This window comes from Quercus robur, chromosome 1, assembly GCF_932294415.1.
Source record: "Quercus robur chromosome 1, dhQueRobu3.1, whole genome shotgun sequence".
Taxonomy (NCBI): Eukaryota; Viridiplantae; Streptophyta; class Magnoliopsida; order Fagales; family Fagaceae; genus Quercus; species Quercus robur.
Window position 1 is genome coordinate 39331071 of NC_065534.1, and position 25314 is coordinate 39356384.

At 35.2% G+C, this 25314-nt stretch overlaps 2 protein-coding genes across 3 annotated transcripts; both read left to right on the top strand.

Annotated features, from left to right (window-relative positions):
* The first annotated feature begins 2924 nt into the window (after positions 1-2924).
* Positions 2925-8421, top strand: LOC126689545 (LEAF RUST 10 DISEASE-RESISTANCE LOCUS RECEPTOR-LIKE PROTEIN KINASE-like 1.1). 2 transcript variants are annotated; one of them, XM_050384798.1, is made up of 4 exons: positions 2925-4591; positions 5464-5496; positions 7042-7212; positions 7354-8421. In XM_050384798.1, exons 1-4 carry the CDS (start codon positions 3898-3900, stop codon positions 8340-8342), a joined length of 1887 nt encoding a protein of 628 aa, XP_050240755.1. In that variant the 5' UTR covers positions 2925-3897; the 3' UTR covers positions 8343-8421. The 2 variants fall into 2 exon arrangements, with proteins under 2 accessions (XP_050240755.1, XP_050240749.1); XM_050384792.1 differs by having other exon boundaries at positions 2926-4591; positions 6958-7212.
* A 5142-nt stretch (positions 8422-13563) lies between these two features.
* LOC126689561 (LEAF RUST 10 DISEASE-RESISTANCE LOCUS RECEPTOR-LIKE PROTEIN KINASE-like 1.1) lies at positions 13564-17545 on the top strand. The gene is made up of 4 exons (XM_050384803.1): positions 13564-15016; positions 15136-15171; positions 15657-15905; positions 16365-17545. The coding sequence occupies exons 1-4, from the start codon at positions 14305-14307 to the stop codon at positions 17285-17287; spliced, it is 1920 nt and encodes a 639-aa protein (XP_050240760.1). The 5' UTR covers positions 13564-14304; the 3' UTR covers positions 17288-17545.
* Positions 17546-25314: the final 7769 nt, after the last annotated feature.

Consider the following 25314-nt stretch of genomic DNA (forward strand, 5'->3'; position numbering starts at 1 on the left):
TTACAAGGTCCAACCATCAATGAGTAGAGTGGTTGATATGTTTGAAGGCAGCCTACGCTCCTTGCAAGTCCCTCCCAAGCTTTTTTTGTCTTCCACACCAAGATCACCAGCAGATTCTTCAACAATGGTGTCGTTACATTATCATTCGGTGTCCTAAAATCCATCTCTTCTTTCAAGGAATTCTAGAGTCTAGGTGATATTGAATTTGAGCTTCTTGAACATCCATTCTTAGTTGCTTAATGTTGTGGAGGCCTTTTTTGTAATTCTAGGCTGGATTGCTTCCTGTCGCGTTATGGCCCAATAGTTTTGGGGTAGGATAGTTGGGACTGCCTTGACTAAAACTCACCCTAAGTCAGCTTGTGCACAAGATAGGACCCCTTTGCTGAGACCTTGGTCACGTCCTCACGATAGAAGATGCTGTCACAAAAATGTTATGGTAGGAGGGTATAATATGATTAAAAAAAAAAAAAAAATTCTTGCTGTCAGCCAAAGACAATGATTAAACCATTCTCTTAGTAAAAGGGGGGAAAGAACACAGTGATATGAGTACGACAGAAATAGATTAATAACAACAATAAAAGAAAAGGAAACGATATTAATGCTTGAAAAAGAAAGAATGGTTAGTCTGCCATCCTTGGTTTCTTAAGAGATTTAAGTCCAGGAAGGGAATCATCCTTCAATGTGGACAATCTCACAAGGGAAATCCTGCCATAGAAATTATTCACATTGAAAGAATAGGCTTAGATGGCTTATCTCCAAATTCTTTCTAGAGAGTAGGCTATTGAAAGGGAGAGAAGGGAGTAGCCTATTGGTGCATGCCTTTACCACACTTCTTATTTTCTCACTCTCTGTTTTTCCTTTCACTCTCCATTTTTTTTTTTTTTTGATTTCTATGTTACCTCTTATCTTTCTTATCTTTTTGCTTCTTTTCTTTCTTACTTATTTCTCTTTGTTATCTCTTGTGTTTGCCTCCCCCTCTACTGTGTACAGCCAAGGCCCTTTTATACTGCTTACCGTGATGGGTTTTACTGTTTTACCTCTCAACTACTTTTGTCTGGGTGTGAGTATCCTTCCCAGACCACCCATTAGTTTGTTAATTGTCCAGCCATAACCATTTCCCTGTGCTGGCCGTGCCACATTCCATTCCCAGTAAAAAAAGTGTTGTTTTGTTTTCTTGCTCTTCGTGGTATTCCCATTCAGATAAGAGTTGGGCATTCTCTCTTACTAACTCCTATGGCATGCACCTAGTGATTCTAGCTCATCTTTCTCTCTTTTGAGTGCCACCCCAGTAAGACATTTCCCCCAAAAGAGTTAGAGCGGGAACCCCAGAATAGACTTCCTCTTCTCCCCACCGCCAAACTATACCTTCTCTTACCTCTGACCCATGACCCACTGCTCTTGTATTGGCTGAGTACAAGTGGGTGGTGCCTGAACTTTGTGCATGCTTCACTTCCATGTGAGTCTAGGGCTTGTTTGCCATTCATGCGTTTGCCATGGCTTGGGGGCTTGTTTGGTCTTTGCTGCTCATTCTGCCACTCATTCTTAACCTCTTGTGGCGTGGATGACTTACTGGGTTTTCGTTCTTTGTATCTTGCTTTCACCTTGGGCTTGGTTTTGCTTGGGCATGGGCCTTTCCTTCTTCAATCTAGCCCTTGTCTTCTTTGTGTCGGTTGACACTTCTACCACTCCGCCTCATTGCCTTTGCCATGTTGCATTTTGGTTTGTGCTCGCTGGGCCTCCTTTGGGCCTGTCATGCACTTTCCCTTTTACTCAATTCATGTAGCCCAGTACTACTGCTGGGCTTGTTCTCATACTATTTTAGGCTTTCTTGGCCTGTTTTATTCCTTTGGGCATCCTCGGCCCATTCTAATCCTTTATTCCCATGGGCTTTTGCTAAATATTTTGGGCTTCCCCGGCCCAATCACCATATCTTTACTTTCCCATTTACTAATTCTTTTCTTTGGGCTCCTTTGTTCCATTTTTCATAATTCTCATGGGTTTACTACTTCTTTCTTTGGGCTTGCTTGCTTTCTTTGGGACCTTTTGACTATCTTATAGGCCTATAGACCATTATTCCTGCCATTCAAGTTTAATGGTTTTTTTCTCACTTTACTAATTCTTCTCCCTTATTGTCTCCTATATTATTGGATTTTTTCTTGTTATTAGGCCCTCTTGCCAAAGTGGGCATCAACAAATATATATATATATATATATATAAATAAAATATAACCTTATTTTTTCTTGAGAGTATAATGAAATATAATTTCATCTCTTCCAATTTGGATTAATATCATGGATAATATCTAATGCTGTTCACATTAGCTCGTTTAAAAAGTTGTCTATTTTAAAATTAAAAAATTTACTTTTTTTTAATATATATATTTTAAAAATTTTTTACTATCTCCCTACAATCATTAACCATATTCAAAATCACTGAAATCTAATAAACTCAAAAAATAGAGAGAGATTGAGCACAAGAACTTGGTGATGGCCACGCCTCAGAAATCCAAGCCCCCACCACTATCAGACACTAATTTCGTTGATATTTTCGCTGCAAAAGGAGGAGGAGTTGGTGGCAGCGCATGGTCACACTCTCAATATGACCTCTTCATGTCTTTGCTGCCTCTTGAAGAAATGTAAGAGAAGATTATAAATTGGTAAGTAACCTGTCAATACTCTTCCACCAATATGTTCTAGCCATTTTAGTGATCCGTTTTAGAAGATTATCTATACACACCTCCGAATATAAGATGCAAATTGTTTGGTCATATTATTAATTTTCAGTGTCTCAGATTGAAAATTCCTAATTTCGTGTTTCAATGCACAACAGAGAAATCCATATAATTTAGAAAATAACCAATGCCTAAGATTTTAGTTTTCTTTATTTTTTTGAAACAGGCCAAAGATTGATGTAAAAAGTTCAATTGAAACCTTCTATCAATTAAACACCACTGTTCTGTTTAAAAGTTAAAACCATATTCATACCTAGCTGTAGTTCGCTAGTAAACGTTAAATATAAAAATTTAAGATACATCAGAGAATCGAATAAGGCACAACCAGAAAAGAATGGCTAGAATTGTGGAAAAAATTCTGGCCATAAAATTTACGACCTCCCCATAATTGTGTTCCTTTGTCAATTCGAATTTCTATGAATTTGTATACCCGTCTCCTACTTCACTCCCAAATAGGTTCAATTCTATGCCCTAGTTCTCACCAGGTCAAGATTTTTGAAAGATTTCAAAGGCTTTTTCTTGTTTGAACATTGAACAGGTTTAAATTTTTTATTTTTTTTAATTTTCCAACAAGAATATTGTAAACTTTTTCAAAGTCTTTGGACCACGTAACAAACCTTTTGTTTGATACTGAGAAAGAAGGTAAATGCAAACATTACCACTATGTTACTAAATTCTTCACCCTTAGAACTTAAAAAAGTATACACGTGAATTAGAGGTCCAACGCATCTTTCATGAGTTCTTTTATCTTTTTTGGTTTTCGTCGTCACCCAGAGTTGACAATTCAAAACTGCTGCAAAGATTTCCATAACAAATTATGAGTGCTTAGAGATTTTTAATTGATCAAGGAGTTAGGTCTTTCTAGTGCTGGTCATTTGTCAATAAGGAAAGATGAGTATGAAACTCCCCTCAGTGGAGTCTCTGGCCGTGATGTACAAACCATGTTTCAGATGGGTACCCCACCCTGCACTCATTCTGCTTGTTTTCACAAGTCTTCCATATTCAATTTCCAAGTCAACTACCATGTCAAACAAAGTGACTACATATTATATATTGAAGAAAGGAGAAAAGAAATGATACAAACACTCCGTTTCAATTTAGAGTAATAGTCTAATATACTCTTGCTGGTGATAATTGGTTTTGCTTGTGAACCAGAAATTTTTCGATGGCTTCTGTCCCTCTGTTTGTATTCTTTCTTCTCTCACAACTTGTGTTGCTTCACTCAGCCGATGGGAATAGGAAGCACCGAAATTGTGCATCCTCTCATTGTGAAAAATTCGGCAGCCTCAGCTTCCCATTCACCAATAGCACAAACTCATATTGTGGTTTATGCCCAGTAGATTGTGACGAAACAACTCCGATGATCCAACTGGGGAGAGATGGAAGATCATATGATGTCATAAACATCTCTCAGTCTAACACCAGTTATGCCACCATACGTGTCAAGGATCAAGTGCTTCAGGAGCACTTAAAATTCCGTAGATGCAAATTGTTAAAAACTTTAACTTTTCCCAACTCTAGCTCTATCTCTTTTGAAGTCACCAGTCCCAATCAGACTCTGTTCAAATGCAAACACACTCTCAATCTTACTTGCCCTAGAAATTTTAAAAATACAAGCTGCAATGACTATAATATCTACTATAGTCATTCCAATCATACTTCTCCAAGTTTTCCTCCTGAATGTTCAATTATTCAGCTCCCAAAAAATGAGACTTCACCTGCTGATGCTGACCTATATGCACTCTTGACTGCTGATTTCAACCTTGAAGTGCATGTGTCTCGTGATTGTATTAGCTGTTATAATAGAGGAGGTCGATGTGAGCAACACGATGAGGGAAAATTTCATTGTCATTTGAAAGGTATAGACTATAGAGATAGGCATAATCCAAAAATAGTTTGGCCCCCACACACATATACATATTAAAATGCACATAAATTTCTTTGTATTTTTTGTGTTGTAGTTATTCGTAATACATGTGTTACTGTTTCTGTTCTATGCCATAACCCTCTCCTCTTCAGCAATATCTATAGCTGATTTGGATTAGTTTCAAATTTAGTTGATGGGAAATAGAAATAGCTTTGTGCCAATGAGTTATGGCTAACTAATGGTTCTTTCTTGCACCCATTGGTTCAAGACCTACTGAGTGCATGTTTAACTTACCAATAAAAAATAAAAGAAATAGAATTATAGAAATAACTTTGTTGTAATGAAACTTATTTTAGGTAAATCTGAGCTGGTTTTGGCTGTGCTTTGTGTAACCCTGTTAAGATCCTGAAGGATGCCAATTTAGCGTCACTTCAATCTTCGCTATTTGAAATTAACACCATTTTTATTTGAATCTTCTTACAGGAAACAACAAAAGGGAAGTAGTGATAGAAATAATGCAAAAATATTTGGATGACACACGCATGCACATTCATGAAAATGCTGGTGTATATAAATTTCTTTAAAATTTTACATTGTAGTCCTAATACATGCGCTGCTACTATTTCTGCTAAATGTCGTAATCCAATCCTCTACAGAAACAGCTTTAGTAGATTGAAGTTTGTTTTGAATTTAGGTTGTGAGACAGAAATAACCTTGTTGCAATGCAACTTATATAAGATACAATGAGCTGGTTTTCACAGAGTTTGTATAATGCTATAAAAAGTTTTAAGCATGCCAATTTAGCTGCATCACTTGAATCTTCATTGTTTAGCTGACACCATTTTTGTTTGTAACTTCTTGCAGGGAATAACAAAAGGAAAGGACTGATAGCATTAGGTAAATTGTTGCCTCAGTCATATTTCTTGTTGAAATTGATATTCATAAGTGTGCTTGAACAGCCAACCAATCAAATTATTCCACTGAAAGTGGTATGTTATGTTTATATCACATATAAGTTACCAGTTGCAAGCCATCATCCCCCCCCCCCCCCCCCCCCCCCTCTCCTCTCATAGGGTGTAGCTAATTATCAAAGCTTCAAAGTGCTAATTTTATGTTTCATACAAACGTAAGTTTTCAAATTTCTTCTCACACCTTGTGCTGCTTCACTTGGCCATAGATGCATCTCTGTAGATGCGACCTGTTAAGCAATTTGACTCTTCCCAACTCTTTTGAAATCTCCATTCCCAATCAGACTCTGTTATACACATGCACAATCTCAATTTTTCTTCCCCTTGAAATTTTAAAAAGTATGAACTGCAATGACTATAAGATTTACTACACTCATTCAAACAATAAATCTCCAAGTTTTACTTCTGAATGTTCTATTACATCTTGATGACCTGTTTACATTCTTAACTGCTGAGTTCGACCTTGAAGTGCTTGTGTCTGATGATTCTATCAGTTGTTATGATAGAGGTCTATGTTTGCAATACTAAAAGGGAAAATTTTGTTGTGCCATTGCAGAAAAAGGTATAGACACAGGTGTTAATGTAAAAATATTTGGACCCACAATCACATATACATTCCATGAAAATGCATACAAATTTCTTTGTACTTAAATTTCATGGTTATTCTTAATACATGTGCTGTTATTATTTCTGTTCTATGCCATAAGCCACTTACAGCAACAGCTTTAGCTGATTTGGATTAGTTTCAAATTTTCGGTGATGAGTGACAGAAATAACTTTGTTGCAATAGAACCTATGTCAGATAGATTTGAGCTGGATTTGACAGCACATTATGTAACCCCAATAAGATCACAAAGGAAGCCATTTAGCTATGTCACTTCAATCTTCATTTGCTTATCAAAAAAACTTCAATCTTCATTTTTTGAAACTAACACCATTTTTATTTGTATCTTCTAGGCGGGAATAACAAAGGGAAGTAGTGATGGAAATATTACAAAAATATTTGGATATACACACCCATACACATTCATGAAAATGCATATAAACTTCTATGTTGTATTTCATGTGCTGCTACCATTTCTGCTACATGCCATAATCCACTCCTCAACAGAAACCACTTTATATGATTCAAATTAGTTTCAATCATGAGACATAAATAACTTTCAAAGGATGGCCTGGTGCCTTAAAATATATCGATCAATAATAAGAATAACATCACAAGACTTACAAAAATGTTGTCATTAAAATTAAATATTGTCTCGCATAAGTTCCTTTGTGAACTTCAATAGAAAACTTTTAGCTTTCATTCCTTTGTGAACTTCAATAGAAAATTTTTAGCTTTCATGAATATCCTTCATAGCTGTCGGTCATTCAACTCCTTCCTTTTCAGCTTTAGGTATTGGATGCCAAGCAATCATAATTTGCTTGCTCTTTGTTATGTGGCATCATTACAAGAAAAAACATGCTTCTTCAGAATTGCTGCGAAGGAATACCTATTCTGGTACATTCTCAAAATCAGACCTGGAAGTGGGGAGTATCTACTTTGGAGTCCCTGTCTTCTCCTACAGTGAACTTGAAGAAGCCACCAATAATTTTGATCTTGAAAAAGAACTGGGAGATGGAGGGTTTGGGACTGTCTATCACGGTAAGATGATACACAAAATTGCTTCAGTTTCAAGATGCCTAAATTACAGCATAAACTTTCTAAGAAATAGTGTAAAATAAAAATTTTAAAAATAAAGACTTGGCCTGCATCTTGTTACATGGGCTATTTTTTCTCAACTAGGCAAACTACATGATGGGAGGGAAGTTGCAGTCAAGCGCCTATATGAGCACAACTACAGACGAGTAGAACAATTCATGAATGAAGTAAAGATCCTAACACGCTTGCACCACAAAAATCTTGTTTCCCTTTATGGGTGTACTTCATGTCACAGCCGTGAACTTCTTCTTGTGTATGAATACATTCCCAATGGCACTGTTGCTGATCATATTCATGGCCATCGAGCTACACCAGGTTCACTCACATGGCCAACTCGTATGAGCATTGCCATAGAAACAGCTAGTGCATTGGCTTACCTCCATGCTTCTGACATCATACATCGTGACATAAAGACTAACAACATTCTCCTTGATGACAATTTCTGTGTCAAAGTTGCAGATTTTGGGCTTTCTCGATTGTTCCCCAATGATGTCACCCATGTCTCAACAGCTCCTCAAGGGACTCCGGGTTACATGGACCCAGAATATCACCAATGCTATCAGCTTACTAGTAAAAGTGATGTTTACAGCTTTGGAGTTGTCCTCATTGAGCTCATATCATCTCTGCCGGCTGTAGATTTGGCTAGGCATAGGCTAGAAATTAATTTGGCTAACTTAGCCATTAACAAGATTGAAAAGTGTGCATTCCATGAGCTGGTCGATCCACATCTTGGATTTGAGTCAGATAATGAAGTTAAAAGGATGACAATTTTGATTTCAAAGTTGGCTTTTCAATGTATACAACAGGACAAGGAAATGCGACCTTCCATGTATGAGGTTTTTGAGGCTTTAAAGAAGATTCAAAGTGGTGAGGATGCACTGGATGTTCAAGAAAATGCATATATTGATGCTGAGATCTTAGATGTTCAGCAGCCAACTTCACTAGATTGTTATGAGGTTGGATTGTTGAAGAATAAGCAGCTGCCACCTTCACCATATGCTGTGACCGATAATTGGACTCTTAGGTCTACTACGCTTAATGTCAGTGGTTTAATTTCTTCTCCATGGTGTTAACTTTTCAAGAGATGATAAGATTATGTTGGCACTCAAAATCACTTGAACATGTGTGAGTTGAAATTTCATTTTCTTCCCATCTACTTGTTTTGTTGTTCATACTTCATACTACGCATATTAATGCCAGGCTTTGAGGTCATGACATATGAAATGGAGTTAATGGCACTGTTCTTATTTTGTAGAAATTTTGGATTATTGAAAAAGGATTTTTGATATTCTTTTGAACCTCTCTAAAGGCATAGCAAATGGGAAGTATTAACTTAAGGATTTACCTACCCAAAGAAACCACATTTACTTCCCCACTAGAACTAGGACGTATGTGTTAAGAACGCATGAAATGTGAAGAAACCTTAGTTTTAGGGGAAGTGCGGATCGGCATTTAAAGGAGGCCTATCGGCACTTTCCTCATTGCCTCTGCTGATCGGCACTTCCCTCATTGCCTCAAGTGTTGATCGGTACTCCTTGGTTTGTTGGTCTCAAATTCACATGTTAGTTCACTCTCACTGCCATAAACTTAGCTTAACCCTTGAGGTGGCGGCTTGGAGCTTAGTTGGATGAGATTTCATGGGTTGCTTATGTTAGGGCTAGTTAGGGCCCGTTTGGTTATAGAGTTCAAAAATTATTGTTTAAAAAGATGTGAAAATTGTAGTTTAAAAAGTGTTATTGAAATACATGTTTTTAGTGTTTATAAAACAAAAAAATGTGTTTGGTATCATGGTTTAAATAACATGTTTTAGTGTTCAAAAACATAAAATATGTGTTTGGTATGTGTGTGTTAGATGGTAAAAAAAAGCTGAACAAAGTACAAAATAAATATTTTTTAAATCAGCAAAGTACAAAATAAATATAAAATATTTTTTAAATGCTGCCGGGTTGTGTCTGTGTGGGTGAGACCATTCTTTCAAAAAGCTGACCGGTGGGCCTTAATACTGTTCAACTTAATTACAAAAGTGCCACTCAGCAATAGATTTTGTTGTTCAAAATCAGTCCAAAGGTGATTTCAAAAACTATTGTTTTAAACATATGTTTTGAGCAATATTTTTCAAACACCCTTTTTCGGAATGGTCTACCAAACGTATTTTTTTTGTTTTTGAACAATATTGTTCAGTGTTTAAACACTAAACAATATGTTTTGAAATCAATGACCAAACACCCTCTTAGTTACTAAGAGATACACTCGCTTGAGTTAGTTAGGATGAAGAACATGTATCACTTTAATCACAAATGTAAATATTTGTGACCACATGTTGAATTAGTGAAGGCAAACGTAGAACTATTAAGCCAATAACGTGGAACCAGGTGGGCCAATTAGATTAGAGCTACTGTTGTATAAAATATAAATAAAGGCATGTAATTTGACTAATTTCTATTATCTCAATGAATAAAGAATACTCTTTTCTGTGCTTAGACTTAGGTAGTCTTTCCTGGAGGTAAAGGCTTCCTAAAAGAAATCTTAATTGGAGAAGGTGACTCTCAAAGAAGTCACAATCACTTTCCCTCATTGATCAATTTGATGCATTACATCCATTAAATCCATCATCCATCCATCTCATACTTCCAATTCCAAACCCTAATTGCATTACCTTCGAACCCAAGTGCTCCCTTCAAGAAAAATTACCAAACACTTAACCAACCTTACTCCGGATCCCTAAGCCATACCGAAATCCCCATTGCCCTAAACACATAAAATTAAATGATATAATTAGTATTTTTTTTCTTCTTTTTTAAAAAAAGAAAATAGAATTTATTTTCTTTTTTGAAAGGAATTTAACTAATTTTTTAATTATCAAAATATTATTTTTAAATAGTGAATAGGAGTTATGGTTGAAAATTTGAAGTGACTAATGGCCAGTAAATGCAAATTTATAGGGTCAAAATGACACACACACACAAAGCAAAAAAAAAAAAAAAAAAAAAAGACAATTTACCAAATTTAAGGGGTATAGTTTAATTATACTTGCCAAAACAAAATGTCAAAGCCGATGAATGAGTTCCAAAAAGGAATGGAAAATGCTAAAGAAAAAGATGTAACCAACAGTACCGATTCGCAACCGATCCACATATACAAATTTAAAGAAAACAATGTAATTTATACAGGTTTCCAAGAATATTTTAGCACTTAAAGTTTTTTTTTTTTTTTTTTGAGAAATAATTATAACATGCTGCTAACACTGCATGTTTGAACTCTTTCCCCCCTAGACCCCCAAGCACTTTGTGCATGGAGAGGTGCCAATTCAGCTACAAGGCCTTTGACATTTTAGCACTTAGAAGTTAATCATTAATACTTTGCTTGAAAATCATTTTAGTCAAACATTAAACAACTAAAATGGTTTACAATGACTAACTTCAAACTTAAGGACTAAAATTATTATTATTTTAGAAACAAACACACACACACAAAAGGAATGGAGAGAATAGGGTTTTAACACAAAAGTACATCACAAATTACACTCAAAAGTCACGGAAATTTTTAAGAGAGGGTATGACAAATTATATTACACATAACACACTCTCGACTAATATATATATATATATATATATATATATATATATTAAAAGCCAAAATTTAAAGCAAATCCAATTAGATTTTAATTGAAATTTCAATTTTGTGTCACGTGTCCCATCTAATTTTTAATTTGTGTGTCCTGTAAATTATTGAGTGTAGAAATTGAAAAGTCCAAACCCAATTAAATTCTAAATAGGATTTCAATTGAAGTCCAATTTTGCGCCACGTGTTTATCTAATTTTTAAAATTTTGTGTCAAGCAAATTATTTGGTGCAAAAATTAAAGAGTCTAAATCCAAACTTAATTAAAAAGCTAGTATGATTTTTGGGAAATTAATGATGTAAATTGCAATTTTCATCAATTTTTAATGTACCTATAATTTTTTAGCTCCTTCCTTACACTACGTGCCAAACAGAAATCAAACCCTCACTCAAAGCCCTTTCTTACAACTATTAATTATGCTAGTCGCAGACCCATACAATGTATAAAAATATACAACTATTTTGTAACGTGATATAATATATGATTTATTCTCTAAAACGTACTAGAGATATTATTTTTAAAATTATTTTTCATCTCTCCATCTCTACAAATATATCATTCTATTATTTTGAATTTTATTTTATTTTTTGAAAAACTTAAGTGCATTTGATTGATATTATTCCATTATTATTTTTTTTTGAGATAAAATATAGAAATACTATTCTTTTTTCAAGTGATCTATATTATTCAAATTTTTGTATAGTGTGTATTATTTTTTTTCCACAACTAAAATTTTCAAGTTCCAAAATTAATTATTTGAATTTCTCATTCTCTTAAGAAGATTATCATGATAACCAAATCTTATCACAAATTTACAATTGATATTACTCAAATAATTTATAAAGACATTCAAATACATAATCATCTCACTTTTATAATATCTAAAAATTAACTCAAACCAAAACTATAAGAGGGATAGAGAGTATATGTGATAAATAACTCAAAAAACACACCACCAAAGTGTATCATCCAAAAATAGAGACAAAAAAAAAAAAAAAAAAAAAAAAAAAAAATCATCAATCTAAAATAGGGTTGCATGAAAGAATTGATAAGAGAGAGAGAGAGAGAGAACAATCACCTTTTTTGAAAGATAATGTGAGACAAATAATAAAATTATATAAAAGAAGATGAGTACAAGAATATTCAAAAGAAAATATATAGTTGTAAACACCAAATTATCTAAGTCATGCTATGTAATAAAATAACAGTAAATCATTTTGTAATTACATAGGATAACATGTAACAAAAAAAGAAAAGATAATTTAAAAGATAAAAATTTAAAATATAAACAAATCATATCAGCCTAAAGTAGAGTTAAACATAAAAATTCATCAATCTAAAGAATTAAACATCCACCAAAAGAAGGAATATATATATATATATATAGAGAGAGAGAGAGAGAGAGAGAATTCACCTTTTTGTCTAAGTAAAATATGAATTGAATGAAAAAGAAAATAACAAATTTTTATAGTAAAAATAATAGGGAGAAGAATAATCAAAATAAAAGGAAAATGGAGGGAAAAGAGAAATTGTAAGGTTAAGGTACAGAGTAGTGGAGAGATAAAAAGGTAAAAGTAAGTAAATGTTAGAGAAAGTGTAATTATAAAGTGACAAATTAATAAGGAGAAAAATAATTAAAAGGAAAGTGAAAATATTGAAAACAGGTTGATGATGTGGTACTGATGTGGAGCTTAGCAACATTAAACGTAGTAAAATGCAGTGAACTCAAAAAAGAGAGACAGATAGTGGAAGAACCTGAGATGGCAACCCTTCAGAAATTCAAGCTTAATGCAATGCGGCCATCCTGCGTATCCTCCTCAACTGAACCACCACTACCATCAGCTGCCGCTCACACTATACAGCTCAGCAGCTAGTCATGTAAGTACTGACCACAGAAGAAGGACAACAAAAAGAGAAGGATGGAATGGACACATACAATGGACCTGTTCATGTCTTCGCTACCTATAATACAAAGAAATCGTGGACAAAATGAAAGAGAGGATATCATTAAAAAATAATAATAATAATAATAATAAGAGGACTATTAGGGCCAAGAGCGAAGAGTTTGGTTCAGTTGGGAGTAACGGTGTTGCTGACGGTTTGATAATTGGTAAGTTATCTGCCAAATTAAATACTAGTAGTATTAGGATATTTTATGACACTTTCCTTCGATTGGATATGTTTCGCATACACATAGGAAATGAGGCTATTTGGTCATATATTATGTTCAGTGCCTATGACAGAATAGTTCTTATGTTTTTTTCCTTTCTTGTTCAGTGCCTATGACAGAAAGATTCCTACCTTTTTGTTTCTTCCTTTCCCCTAGTCTGAATCCATCAGCTGTCTTTGCAGAACAGTGTACAGAGAGAGTCCCGTGAATTAGAAAAAGCCAAAGGCCAAAGAATGATATAAAAGAGTATAATTGAAATTGATGACCTCCATCAAGTAAACCCATTTCTCTGTTTTGTTTAAAAAAAATTTTCATCTCAGGGAAAATAAAAATAAAAATCTTAGCTGCACTCCAATAGCAAAATGTCAGATACAAAAATGTAGTAAGACAGAGAAACGAATAAGGCACAACCCCCTTCCCTCTTCCTGAAAGAGAAAAGAATGACTAGAAATTATGAAAACAATCCTGAACTTAAAGTAATCATCTATAACTTCAGCCTAAATTGTGTTCCATTGTCAAAACGCTCCTTTTTCCCCATTTCCTACTTCACTCACAAAGACGACTAATGAGTGAGTGTCCATGGACCGGAGTACATGTGATGTCTATGCCCCAGTAGTACCCACCACGTCAAGATTTTTCAAAGATGGCCAATGTTTTTCCTTTTCAAACGAGGTCCACCCTTTTTTTCCACAAGACTCCCGTAAATTTTTCTGATGAAGTCTGTAGACCGCCATATAGCAAACCTTGCTTTTAATTATGAAAAAACGCTAATCTTCTTCACCCTCTGAAATTTACACACGAGAGTCAGAGAGCCAACACTGCAACGCATACTACATGAGGTCTTCTTTTTACTTAATTTAAATTTTCCTCGCTATCAAGAGTTGACGATTCAAACCATCCGCAAAGGTTTCCTTGGCAAATTTTTGAGTGTTTTTGAAGGAGTCAAATCTTTCTAGTGCTGGTCAATGGGGAAGATGAGAAGGAAACTACCATCAGTGGAAAGTCTCTGGTTGCGGTAGGTACAGACCATGTTTCACATTGCTACCCCACCCTGTTCTAATTTCAGACCGTTTTTAAAGTTTTCCATAAACAATTTTCAAGTCAACTACGTACCGTGTTAATCAGAGAAACTACATATTATATAGTGAAGAAATAAGAAAGGAAGTTATACAAAGACGTTGTTTTTATTTTGGAGTAATAGACTCTTGGTTGTGATTGTTGGTAAATCGGGAATTAATTTTGGAATGGCTACTGTCTTTCTATTTGTTTTCTTTGTTCTCTCACCCCTTGTGCTGCTTCCCTCAGCTGAAGAAGAAAAGAGAAATGCCCAAAGTTGTTCGTCCTTTCAATGTGGAAAATTTGGTATGATTGGCTTTCCATTCAGGTTGAACAAAAGAAACTACTATAAATGCGGTCTTTTGCCAGTAAACTGTGACCAAACACCTCCGACGATCCAACTGCCACTGGGGTGGAGCAAAGGAGCATATGAAGTTATAAACATCTCGTACACTAACACCACACTATTCACACGTGTCAAGGACCTTTCACTTTTGGAATACTTGAATACCAACAAATGCGAATACCTAACCAATTTTACTTTACCTAAATCTCCATCTATCTCTTTTAAACTTATCACACCCAACCAGAGCCTATTTAAATGCAATCGCACTCTTGATTCTAATTCCTATAAAAAATTTAAATATATGAGCTGCGGAGACCATAATTTCTACTATAGTCATTCAAATGAGAGTACTCCGAGTATTATTTCTTCTCAATGTTCGATTATTCAGCTCCCAGTAAAAGAGCGTTCAGATAACAATGAACTGAATTTAACTGCTGAGTTCGACCTTGAAGTGCACGTATCTCCAGCTTGTAGCAGTTGTCATGGTAGAGGAGGTAAATGCTTCCCTGACAGTAAGGGAAAATTTAGTTGTTCCCATGACAACAGAAAATCAGGTACGATTCTGCTGGTTTTCAAAGCCTAATATCTAAAAGGATGCCAATTAATTTAGCTGCGTCAATTCTATGTTCATTGTTGAAACTAATACCATTTATGCATGTATCTTCTTTTGCAGAAAATAAAAAGAAGGTCAATTTGCTTTTAGGATTCGGTAAGATGTCTCATCAATCGTATTTCTTGTTTGAAATTGATATTCACTAGTGCCCTTGACCTTGGAAATTGGTCCATCTTAAATTGGTATGTTATGTTTTTCATCACATCGATCGAAGTTGCCAGTTGCAACTTGCAAGCGAGTTCCTTTGGGCATGGCTAATTGTCAAAGCATTAGAGCACTAATTTTATTATTTTAAGAAATAATAAGTTTTTCTTATTTCTACTATCCGTTTGAGTAATTAATGGGTCCATTTTATCCACTGCTATCCTAGAGGATGGCCTGGCCCTTGTCCCTTCAAATTCAAAGGAGAATTATAAGGATTAATCACATGACTCCCAAAGTGTTGTTAATTACTTAAATCTGTGTCGCGTAAGTTCTTTGTGGCCTTCAATCGAAAAAAAAAAAAAAAAATTCACTATCGTGAATTTCATCTATTGTTGCCTGTCATTCAAAGCTTAACTGCTTCCTTCTCGCTGCTTTAGGTGTTGTATACCCAGTCATTTCCATTATTTTCTTGTTTATCATCCGGCGTCATTACAAGAGAAGAAGTGCGTCTTCAAACTTGCTGGCAAGGAATATTTTTTCAGATCCATCTTCAAGATCAGACGTGGAAGGTGGGAGTGTTTACTTTGGAGTCCCTGTTTTCTCCTACAGTGAACTTGAAGAAGCCACCAATAGTTTTGATATTGAAAAAGAACTTGGGGATGGTGGATTTGGAACCGTTTACCATGGTAAGAGCATTCCATTCAAAGGCTTTTTTTTCATACTTTATTTTACGATGCAACTTATATTAAAAATTTTATTTTTTTATCACTTTATTTAAAATAATATAAACAACTCAAAATAATAATAATAAATAACTGCCTCTACAAACATCAAAAACAACGCCACTTTATTTAAAGAATATAATAATATTTTTTATCTATGACAGTCTACTGTGCCAAAATTTATAGAAATAGCATCTTTGCTGTAGAGTGTCGTTTGTGGAATGAGGTGCTTAAATTTGACTTTTTAGCTGGTAAAAGTCTTATTGTGAATGCTCTAAGATTACAAACTCATTAATTCTGTTTCAAGATCACCTAAACTACAGCATAAACTTTCAAAGCAAAAGGGTATAAGAAAAAGGAATAGTAATAAAAAATAAAAGACTTGTCATGCAACTTGTTAAATGGACTGTTTTTCTCAACTAGGCAAACTCCAAGACGGGAGAGAAGTTGCAGTGAAGCGCTTATATGGGCACAACTATAGACGAGTACAACAGTTCATAAATGAAGTTGAAATCCTAACACGCTTGCGCCACAAAAATCTTGTCTCCCTTTATGGGTGTACTTCACGCCACTGTCGTGAACTTCTCCTTGTGTATGAATACATTCCCAATGGCACCGTTGCTGATCATATTCATGGCAATCGAGCAACACCAGGTTCACTCACATGGCCAACTCGTATGAGAATTGCTATTGAAACCGCCAGTGCATTGGCTTACCTCCATGCTTCTGACATCATACATCGCGACATAAAGACTAACAACATTCTCTTAGACGACAATTTCTTTATCAAAGTTGCAGATTTTGGGCTTTCTCGGCTGTTCCCCAATGATGTTAGTCATGTCTCAACATCTCCTCAAGGTACTCCGGGCTACGTTGACCCAGAATATCACCAATGCTACCAGCTTACTAGTAAGAGTGATGTCTACAGCTTTGGGGTTGTCCTCATTGAGCTCATTTCATCTCTGCCGGCTGTTGATATATTTAGGCATAAGCATGAAATTAATTTGGCCAACTTTGCCAAAAACAAGATTGAAAAGAGTGCATTCCACGAGTTGATCGACCCTCATCTTAGATTTGAGTCAGATGATGGAGTTAGAACGATGACCATTTTGGTGGCAAAGTTGGCTTTTCAATGTTTACAACAGGACAAGGAAATGAGGCCTTCCATGGATGAGGTATTGGTGGCTTTAAAGAAGATTCAATGTGGTGACGATGTGCCAGAGCAATCAGCTTCACCCTATCGTGATGAGGTTGGATTGTTGAAGAATAAGCGGCAGCCACTTCCACCGGAGGCTGTAACCGATAATTGGACTAGTAGGTCTGCTACACCTAATGTCAGTGGTTAAATTTCTTCTCATGCTGCTAATTTTTCAAGTAGATGATAAGATTTTTGTTTCGCACTCAGTGTCGAACAGATGCATTGAGTGGGATGAAATTTCATTTTCTTCTCATCCACTTGTTTGGATGTGCATAAAGGCATGTTATTGAATATGTTGCTGTGAGGGAATGGATCTGAACCACGTAATAAATTTTATTTTCCTGTGTGATTCAGTGTTTTACCTCTCGAATAAAAACCTATCATATTTAACTATATTCCCAACAAATTGATATCAAATTTTTTAATGTCTCAACATTAATAAATACAACTTCCTAATGAAATCCAAAATACATATTGTTCTTTTTTTTTTTTTTTTACCGTAACATATAGATCTTAAATATATAACTTCATTAGAATATATTTCATATTAAAAATTCATCAAACACAATCAAATGAAATTGAACTTTCCATAGTATTAGACAACATAAAACAACTTAAAAAGAAAGAGATAAATATATAAGAAAAATTATAATTAAAATGAAAAATTCAACATTACTATGGGAGGGGAGGGTCAGAACACAACATAGAGCTCACAAGCCCAGTCTGAGAATGGAAAAGGGTCCATTCGCACAATAGTCCAGGCCTGACACGTGGATAAAAGTCCAAGGAGGAAAACGTAGAGGCCCATCGTCCGAGGAGCCCAAAGAGTGAGTACTCCTCGGGAATTCTTCAGCTGGCCACTTGCACTAAAGGACAAGATACTGAGGAAGACAATAGAGATGTGCAAGTAAAGAAGAGAGGAAATATCTGAATAAAATAGTCATTACCTTCGCATTCAATGAATTGTATCAGCTCAGTTGGCCGCATTAATGAAGGAATGACCCTTAAACAGTAATCTCACAACTCACAGCACACTTTACCACCTCCAGCAAAGTCCAAATGGGACAAGCATCCAAATTAATAGTTTGAGGTGTATAGGTGGAGCGCTCAGATGCAATGGGAGAGACTATATAAGCAAAAGAATCCCCCCAAGAATGGGGACAAATCATTAAGAAATTATTAGAATTGAGAGAATATCATCTTGTATCAAACACTTAAGCACTTCTTTTAAAAACACTAATCGCTAACCCGTGCGATGCATGGGAAAATTACTAAAAATTAAATCTAATGAATGCAAAGCAATTATGAAAAATACCATTTAAATTAAAAGACAAATATTAGTAAATGTCGTTATCCTTAGTTGTTTGTGTTACATCTAGAGTTTCATATCTAAGTTACTACAATACTACTTGTAGTAACTGAAACTCACAATATAAGTATATTATATGAGGCCAAACTTATATTATCTTCAAGCTCCCTTTAGTCTTACAGAGTCCCTAACAAAATTTCTTTTGTATTGAATTTGATTTCAAAGGACTTATTCAAAATTATTTGAATTAAACCTCACAAATTATAAAGAAAAAATAAATAACATTACAACATTGTAGTTGATTAATATACAAATAAACTACCAATTTAACATGATAAATCACTATTAGTGATTTAGAAAGCAAAAATTAATAAAATTAAAGTTGTTACCCTTTTAACTTAAAATTTTCATATTCTAAAGTTGTCAAACACCTATTAACAAATAACTATTGATATAAAATATTCAATAATTACTTCAATACTGCAAGTTGTTCATGTTGTAAAAAAATTGAGAGAATAACACAGCAAGCATTTTAAACTCTTTCTTGCTTGGATCCTACAAAACTATATATATATATATATATATAGCGATGGAGACAAAACATGCCATTAAAGAGACAATCAATTACAATAGTGTTGGAGGCAAAGTAAAAGATTAAAAAAAAAAAAACTAAAGAAGCAAGTAGTTTGGCTAGCATATCAGCTAGTTAATTTATATCAAAAGATATAAAAGTCTTACAATCAAATAGGATTCATAAGTAAATAAATACATGTGGTAAAATTAGATAAATAAAAGGTTTGTCAAGATGATCAAGTTTGGCAATGAAGAAGACACAGCAGCTATTAATGAGGTTAATCTCTATCTTAAACTTGTGATAATGATGAAGATGCAACAACTACTAATTATGCAGATCTAGCATAATCTTATTTTGATTCAACTACAATAGAAATGACGATAATTACCATAAAAAGATTATATCAAAAAAATAGCCAAGAGTACAATCAAAGCTAATAGAAGGAATTTTAAATCGATTTCAACGATGAAGGAGGGATTCACTTAAATGAGAAGACCAAGAAAAAAGGAGAAGTATCATGTTCTGAGTATAGTATTGAATTTTAAACTCTATAATTCAATTTGCTAACTATTAAAATACCTTAGCAAATTGAATTTCTGTAGGCATGGATTACATCATTCAATTGAATTTTTGCAGGCACAGATACTACTAAAACTCTATCATTCAATTTTCTAACTACTAAAACTCTATGACACGGATTACACAATATAAACCAATAATGTTACCATCTCAAACATTTAAAAAAAAAAAAAAAAAAAAAAAAAAAACCAAATCAATTTTAAACATAGAAATAAACAATCATATATCAGTACAAATACCCAACCTAAATACATAAAAACTCATATATGACCCACAACACAAAAGAGGTAGTAACAAAATTTATTAAAAAATAAAAATAAAATAAAAAGCAACAAAAAAGAACAATATTATTAATCTAATCCTTACATTGAACTATTATGCAGGCAGCCATAAAAATAGAGGCCAAGAGTAGCTAGGATTTAGAGATACCTAAACTGAATCATCCAGCTTTTCAGTATTAATATAGTGTGAGGAAAGGAAGAGATGAAGGAGTTAGAAAGCCAAAGTCTGGTGTTAGGAAGTTGAAGGGTTGTCATTTGAGATTGTAACTGTGAAACACAAAAGGGTTGCCATCTAAAATTGTAACCGTGAAACACAAAAGGGTTGCCATCTAAAATTGTAACCATGGAACACATAGGGTTGGGAATTATTTTCTTTTTATTAGTATTTTTAACTTTAAGAAAACTAATTTTAAATTGTAGGACAAATTCAGGAAAGAGAATGGTAATGACATGGTAACTGATGCGGCTAAACTTGAGCATAGCAATATTAAATGCATTGCTTCAGCTTTTACTAATATGTAGATTACCTACTCGGCCATACCCGAGGAAGTGTTTTATCAATATTTCGTACTTCTTTTTGTTACTTTATAAGCCTTAATTCCACTGACTTCATATTTGGATCATAGCAAAGCATTAAAGTTGACCTTGCTAGCCCATCCTCTAACAAATTAGTTGCACTAGGCTTGAAATATCTAACTCCACTATTCTAAGTGGGCCTAGAAATTTTGTGCTCTTACAATTACAATAAAATAAAAAAGAAAATTAGAAATTTACTTTTAAATTAATTTATTTCCACTTTTAAGGAACTTGATTATGAATACCGAAATTTCACAAAACAAAAAATCACAATTGAAAATATAATAAAACCATTAAATTGAGCAAGAAGAGAGTAGGGTTCTAATTTGGATAGGCATCTCTCAAGATTTCTGTTCCATCTCATTTGGGAAGCACAAGATTGATTTATTTTTAAACCATTCAATGTTTATTGGTTATCAAATTGGATTTAATCTCTGTGTGACCTTTTCATAGAGAGAATAAAGGGGGTGAAATATTTGAATAATTTAAAAACAAGTAATCAACAAGATTTGGGATTAAAGTTTCTCTGTTTTTCAAAGAAAGCTCGCTCTAGCTCTCTCTTAGACAGTAGAATTGAGGGTCACTTCTCCATGGAGGTGTTTTAGTCTTTCTTTGAAATAACGTTAGTTCAAAGCTTGTTGGGTTCCTTTTTTCGTGGGATTTGTGGGAAACAGTTGTGTCTTTTTGCCCTATATTATTTTTTCCTTCGTCTATTTTTGCTTTCCAACTATCATGGATGATTTGACTACCAATTGGAATCGTCTTACCCTTACAAATATGGAAGGACTAGGTTGCTGTCTTGATGATGAATTGAGTTCCTAGGAGTTCTTCTTGGCCACTAAGTTTCTAAAAAAGAGGGCGATAAATCTGGCGCTCAAGGAATTGCTTCAAGGTTTGCAATTTGGGAAACCAAACAGTACTGTTTGTGTTTGATAATAAAGAAGGGGTTGACAAAGTGATACTAAGTGAGCCATGGATCTTCGACAAACACTTAATGGTCTTGGAAAGGTACAATAAGAACAATTCGGTTGAGGAGCTCCAGCTTACTAGGACTACATTTTGGGTGCAAGTTCATGGTCTTCCAATAAATTTTATGAATGTTAGGGCTGCAGAAAAAATCTATGATGTCTTAGGCAAAGTGACACCTTCTACTAACACACATGAAAACGAGGGAGGTAACTTCATTCGCATTAGAGTTTCAATGGATGTAACTATCCCATTATGTCGAGGCCGCTTGGTTTCAGTGGGGAGAGATAAGGAAGTGTGGGTTAGCTTCAAATATGAACGTTTGCCAAACATTTGTTATTGGTGTGGATGTTTTGACCACGATGACAAGGATTGCGATGTGTGGCTGAACAGTGAAGGCACCCTCACACAAGAGCAAAGACAGTTCGGTCCAAATCTTAGAGTTACATCGTTTTATCCTTCAAGGAGGCAGGTGGTATCAATCCCAAGGTTTTACAAGTTTAGGCAGACCTCATCTTCGATCGCAGCATCTACTTCTATGGCTGAAGCGGGGAAGCAAAAAATACAGAAAGACCTGATGATTGATCCCTCACCGAGAGTGGGCATGACCCCTCATCTCAACCGTGGTGTTACAGCTACTCTGGAGCAGGGATGTAACGGTCTAAATGAGAAGGTAATGCATGTTTCAATGCAATCTGAGGTGTTAAATGAGGGGCATCTTAGCGAAGTCCAAATCTTCTATCCCACTCTTCTTGCTCCACTATATACTCCACAAATAAAAACATGCCACATGTCCATCTAATTTATTAAATGCTAAATTTATGCCTTCTATTATTTCAATTACCTAAATATGATGAATTATTTATTTATTTATTTTAGGAAATTGAAATAATAAAATGCATAAATTTAGCATTTAATAAATTAGATGGACATGTGGCATATTTTTATTGGTGGAGCAAAAAGAGTGAGACAGAAGATTTGGACTCATACTCCCCAAGCTGAAATGGGTGAAAGCCAAACCTCTATTAACTACACCTCACCTTTACCTACGCGGAGCTTTGAATGGAAATTAAAGGAGATAGAAACAACTTTGAATGAGTTAATCACCAGAAATTTCCTGCCCAAAAAGGTAACGTCCCAAAACCATTAAATACAAACTTTACCCCACTTTCAACCACGCATTCAACCCCAACCGTTGACACCCATGCAGCTATCCCTATCCAAAAAGGAAACACCCCACCACCTTTAACCTCGGCTTCAATTCCATCATTCACTCCTATACATGACAGCCAATCAACACGTGCCAACCACTCAGCAAATCCTAACCAAAATGGAAACCAACACACACCATTACTTCCATATTCTATTCCAATTTTAATCCCATCACGTGCCAGCCTTTCAACATGTACCACACTTGAGCTCCATAGGGTTTCCCTTCAACCACCTAAACCGAAATAGACCAGGATTGGTAGACCATGCCTTCCCGCTTTAGCCAACTCGGATCAAACAAACAAGTCCGAGCCTAGGGAAAAGATCACCCATGCACACTGAATGTTACTCTGAGTTACCAAACAAACATTAGCAGGTATCAAAGAGTGAAGAGGAACAAATTTTGAAATTGGTGGAGGTTGATATTTAGCCCCGCTAGTCACAATGAATTTCCTAGTTTGGAACTGTCGTGGGCTTGGAAACCTGCATACAGGGAAGGAGCTTGGAGATATAATCCGGGCAAAAGATCCCTCTATCGTGTTTATAGCCGAAACATTGGAAAACAAAGCAAGGCTGGACACAGTGCAACAAAGTATTGACTTTGAACACAAATGGGTAGTACCTAAGGAGGGCTGTGAAGGTGGTCTCATAATTTTTTGGAAAGCAACAGTGAAACTGGAGGTGATTGATTCTTTACAATACTACATTGACACTTGGATTGACTAAGGTTCCAATAATGAGTGGAGATTCATTGGTTTTTATGGGGAACTAGATACATCAAAAAGTAGTGCATGGGATAGCTTGAGAAGTTTAAACCACCATCCACAAATACCATGGCTATGTGCAGGAGATTTCAATGAGCTTACTCAGTAGGATGAGAAATTAGGTGGAGTTATCTGACAACATAGGCAGATGCAACCTTTCAGGGACGTAATTGATGAATGTGGCTTCTTAGACCTCGGGTTTGTGGGTAACCGTTTCACTTGGAGCAAACGCTTTGAGGATGGTCATTCAATTTGGGAAAGACTTGACCGAGGTATGGCTAATGACTCTTGGTTTCTGAAATTCTCAGGTACGATTCTTCATCATCTACAAAGTACTTCCTTAGACCATTACCCACTATTGATCAGTCTGTCGAGCTTGGACCCACCCCCCAAAAAAAGAATTTTCATGTTCGAGGAGATGTGGTTTTCAAATGAACGTTGTGCTGAAACGGTTGAAGCATTTTGGTCTTCCTATTCCTTGGGGCATAGTCACAGTGATATACTAAAGACGGTGGAAAATTGTGGAAGAGACCTTGCTTGGTGGAACCATAATATTTTCAGCAATGTAAGGAAAGAATTAAAGAAAAAAAAAGCACTCCTAGTAGATGCGAAATTTGCTACTATTGTAAGTGGTTAGAATGGTCAAGTTAGAGCATTAAAGGATGAGATCAATATCCTGCTGGATAGGGAAGTAAGAATGTGGAATCTAAGATCACGTATTCTTTGATTAAACAATGGTGACAATAATACAAAGTTTTTCCATTGTCGAGCTACTCAAAGACATAGGAAAAATCGAATCTGGGGTATCATGGATGAGTCCAATACTTGGAGAGTGAAACCAGAGGAGAGAGCATCGATTTTGGTAAACTACTATAAGGAACTTTTCTCAACCTCAAGGCTAGATCATCAATGGGCACACCTAGAGCACATCCCTTAGGTGATTACTGATGAAATAAATTTAGTCCTAACTGACACTTTTTAGGCAACCGAAGTAGAAGAAGCCTTGAAACAAATGGCACCTCTCAAAGTACCGGGTCTTGATGGCATGCCACCTTTATTCTTTCAGCATTTTTGGGGAGTGGTAGACACCGATGTAACAAATTTAGTGTTATCTTAGCTCAATTCAGGTACTATCCCACATCCGCTAAACCACACTTTTATCACTCTCATCACAAAAAAAAAAAAAAAAAAAAAAAAAAAAAAAAAAAAAAACCTAAATTTGTTAAAGAGTACTGACCCATCAGTTTATGTAATATGTTGTATAAAATTTTCTCTAAAGTATTGGCCAGTAGACTTAAGAAAATTTCACCATGTATCATAACTGAATATCAATCAGCCTTTGCAAAAAATAGGATGATTACGGAAAATATCCTTGTTGCCTTTGAGTCACTTCACTATATGCAAAATATAAGTTCAGGAAAAACAAGCTACATGGCTGTGAAGCTTGACATGAGCAAAGCCTATGACCATGTGGAGTGGGTGTACCTAGAGAATATTATGAGAAAAATGGGTTTCAGTGAGAAGTGGATTGGCTTAACCACGGTGTGCATCAAAACAGTGACATATTCTATCCTAATCAATGAAGAACCCCAAGGTCTCATCCAACCTACTAAAGGGATCTGACAAGGGGACCCACTGTCTCCTTTTCTCTTCTTGTTGTGTACGGAAGGTTTACATGGTCTTATACAAGAAGCTACAAGAGTGGGGGATATTAAAGGACTATCCATTTGCCAGAGATGTCCTCAACTAACCCATTTACTGTTTACAGATGACAGCCTCCTTTTTTGTAGGGCAACTATTGAGGAGCGTAGGAAAATTATTAAGATTTTGGATAGCTATAAGGCGGGGTCAAGCCAAAAGGTTTAAAAAAACAAGATAACTATTTTCTTTAGCAAGTCCACTCTGAAGGGTACTAAG

Bases quoted from the DNA above. Each gene is read 5' to 3' on its own strand.
- LOC126689545 (XM_050384792.1), top strand. From the start codon at position 3,898: ATGGCTTCTGTCCCTCTGTTTGTATTCTTTCTTCTCTCACAACTTGTG. The intron at 4,592-5,463 runs GTATAGACTATA...AACTTCTTGCAG, and splicing joins ATTTCATTGTCATTTGAAAG to GGAATAACAAAAGGAAAGGA. The intron at 5,497-6,957 runs GTAAATTGTTGC...CTTCCTTTTCAG, and splicing joins GAAAGGACTGATAGCATTAG to CTTTAGGTATTGGATGCCAA.
- LOC126689561 (XM_050384803.1), top strand. From the start codon at position 14,305: ATGGCTACTGTCTTTCTATTTGTTTTCTTTGTTCTCTCACCCCTTGTG. The intron at 15,017-15,135 runs GTACGATTCTGC...CTTCTTTTGCAG, and splicing joins CCATGACAACAGAAAATCAG to AAAATAAAAAGAAGGTCAAT. The intron at 15,172-15,656 runs GTAAGATGTCTC...TCGCTGCTTTAG, and splicing joins CAATTTGCTTTTAGGATTCG to GTGTTGTATACCCAGTCATT.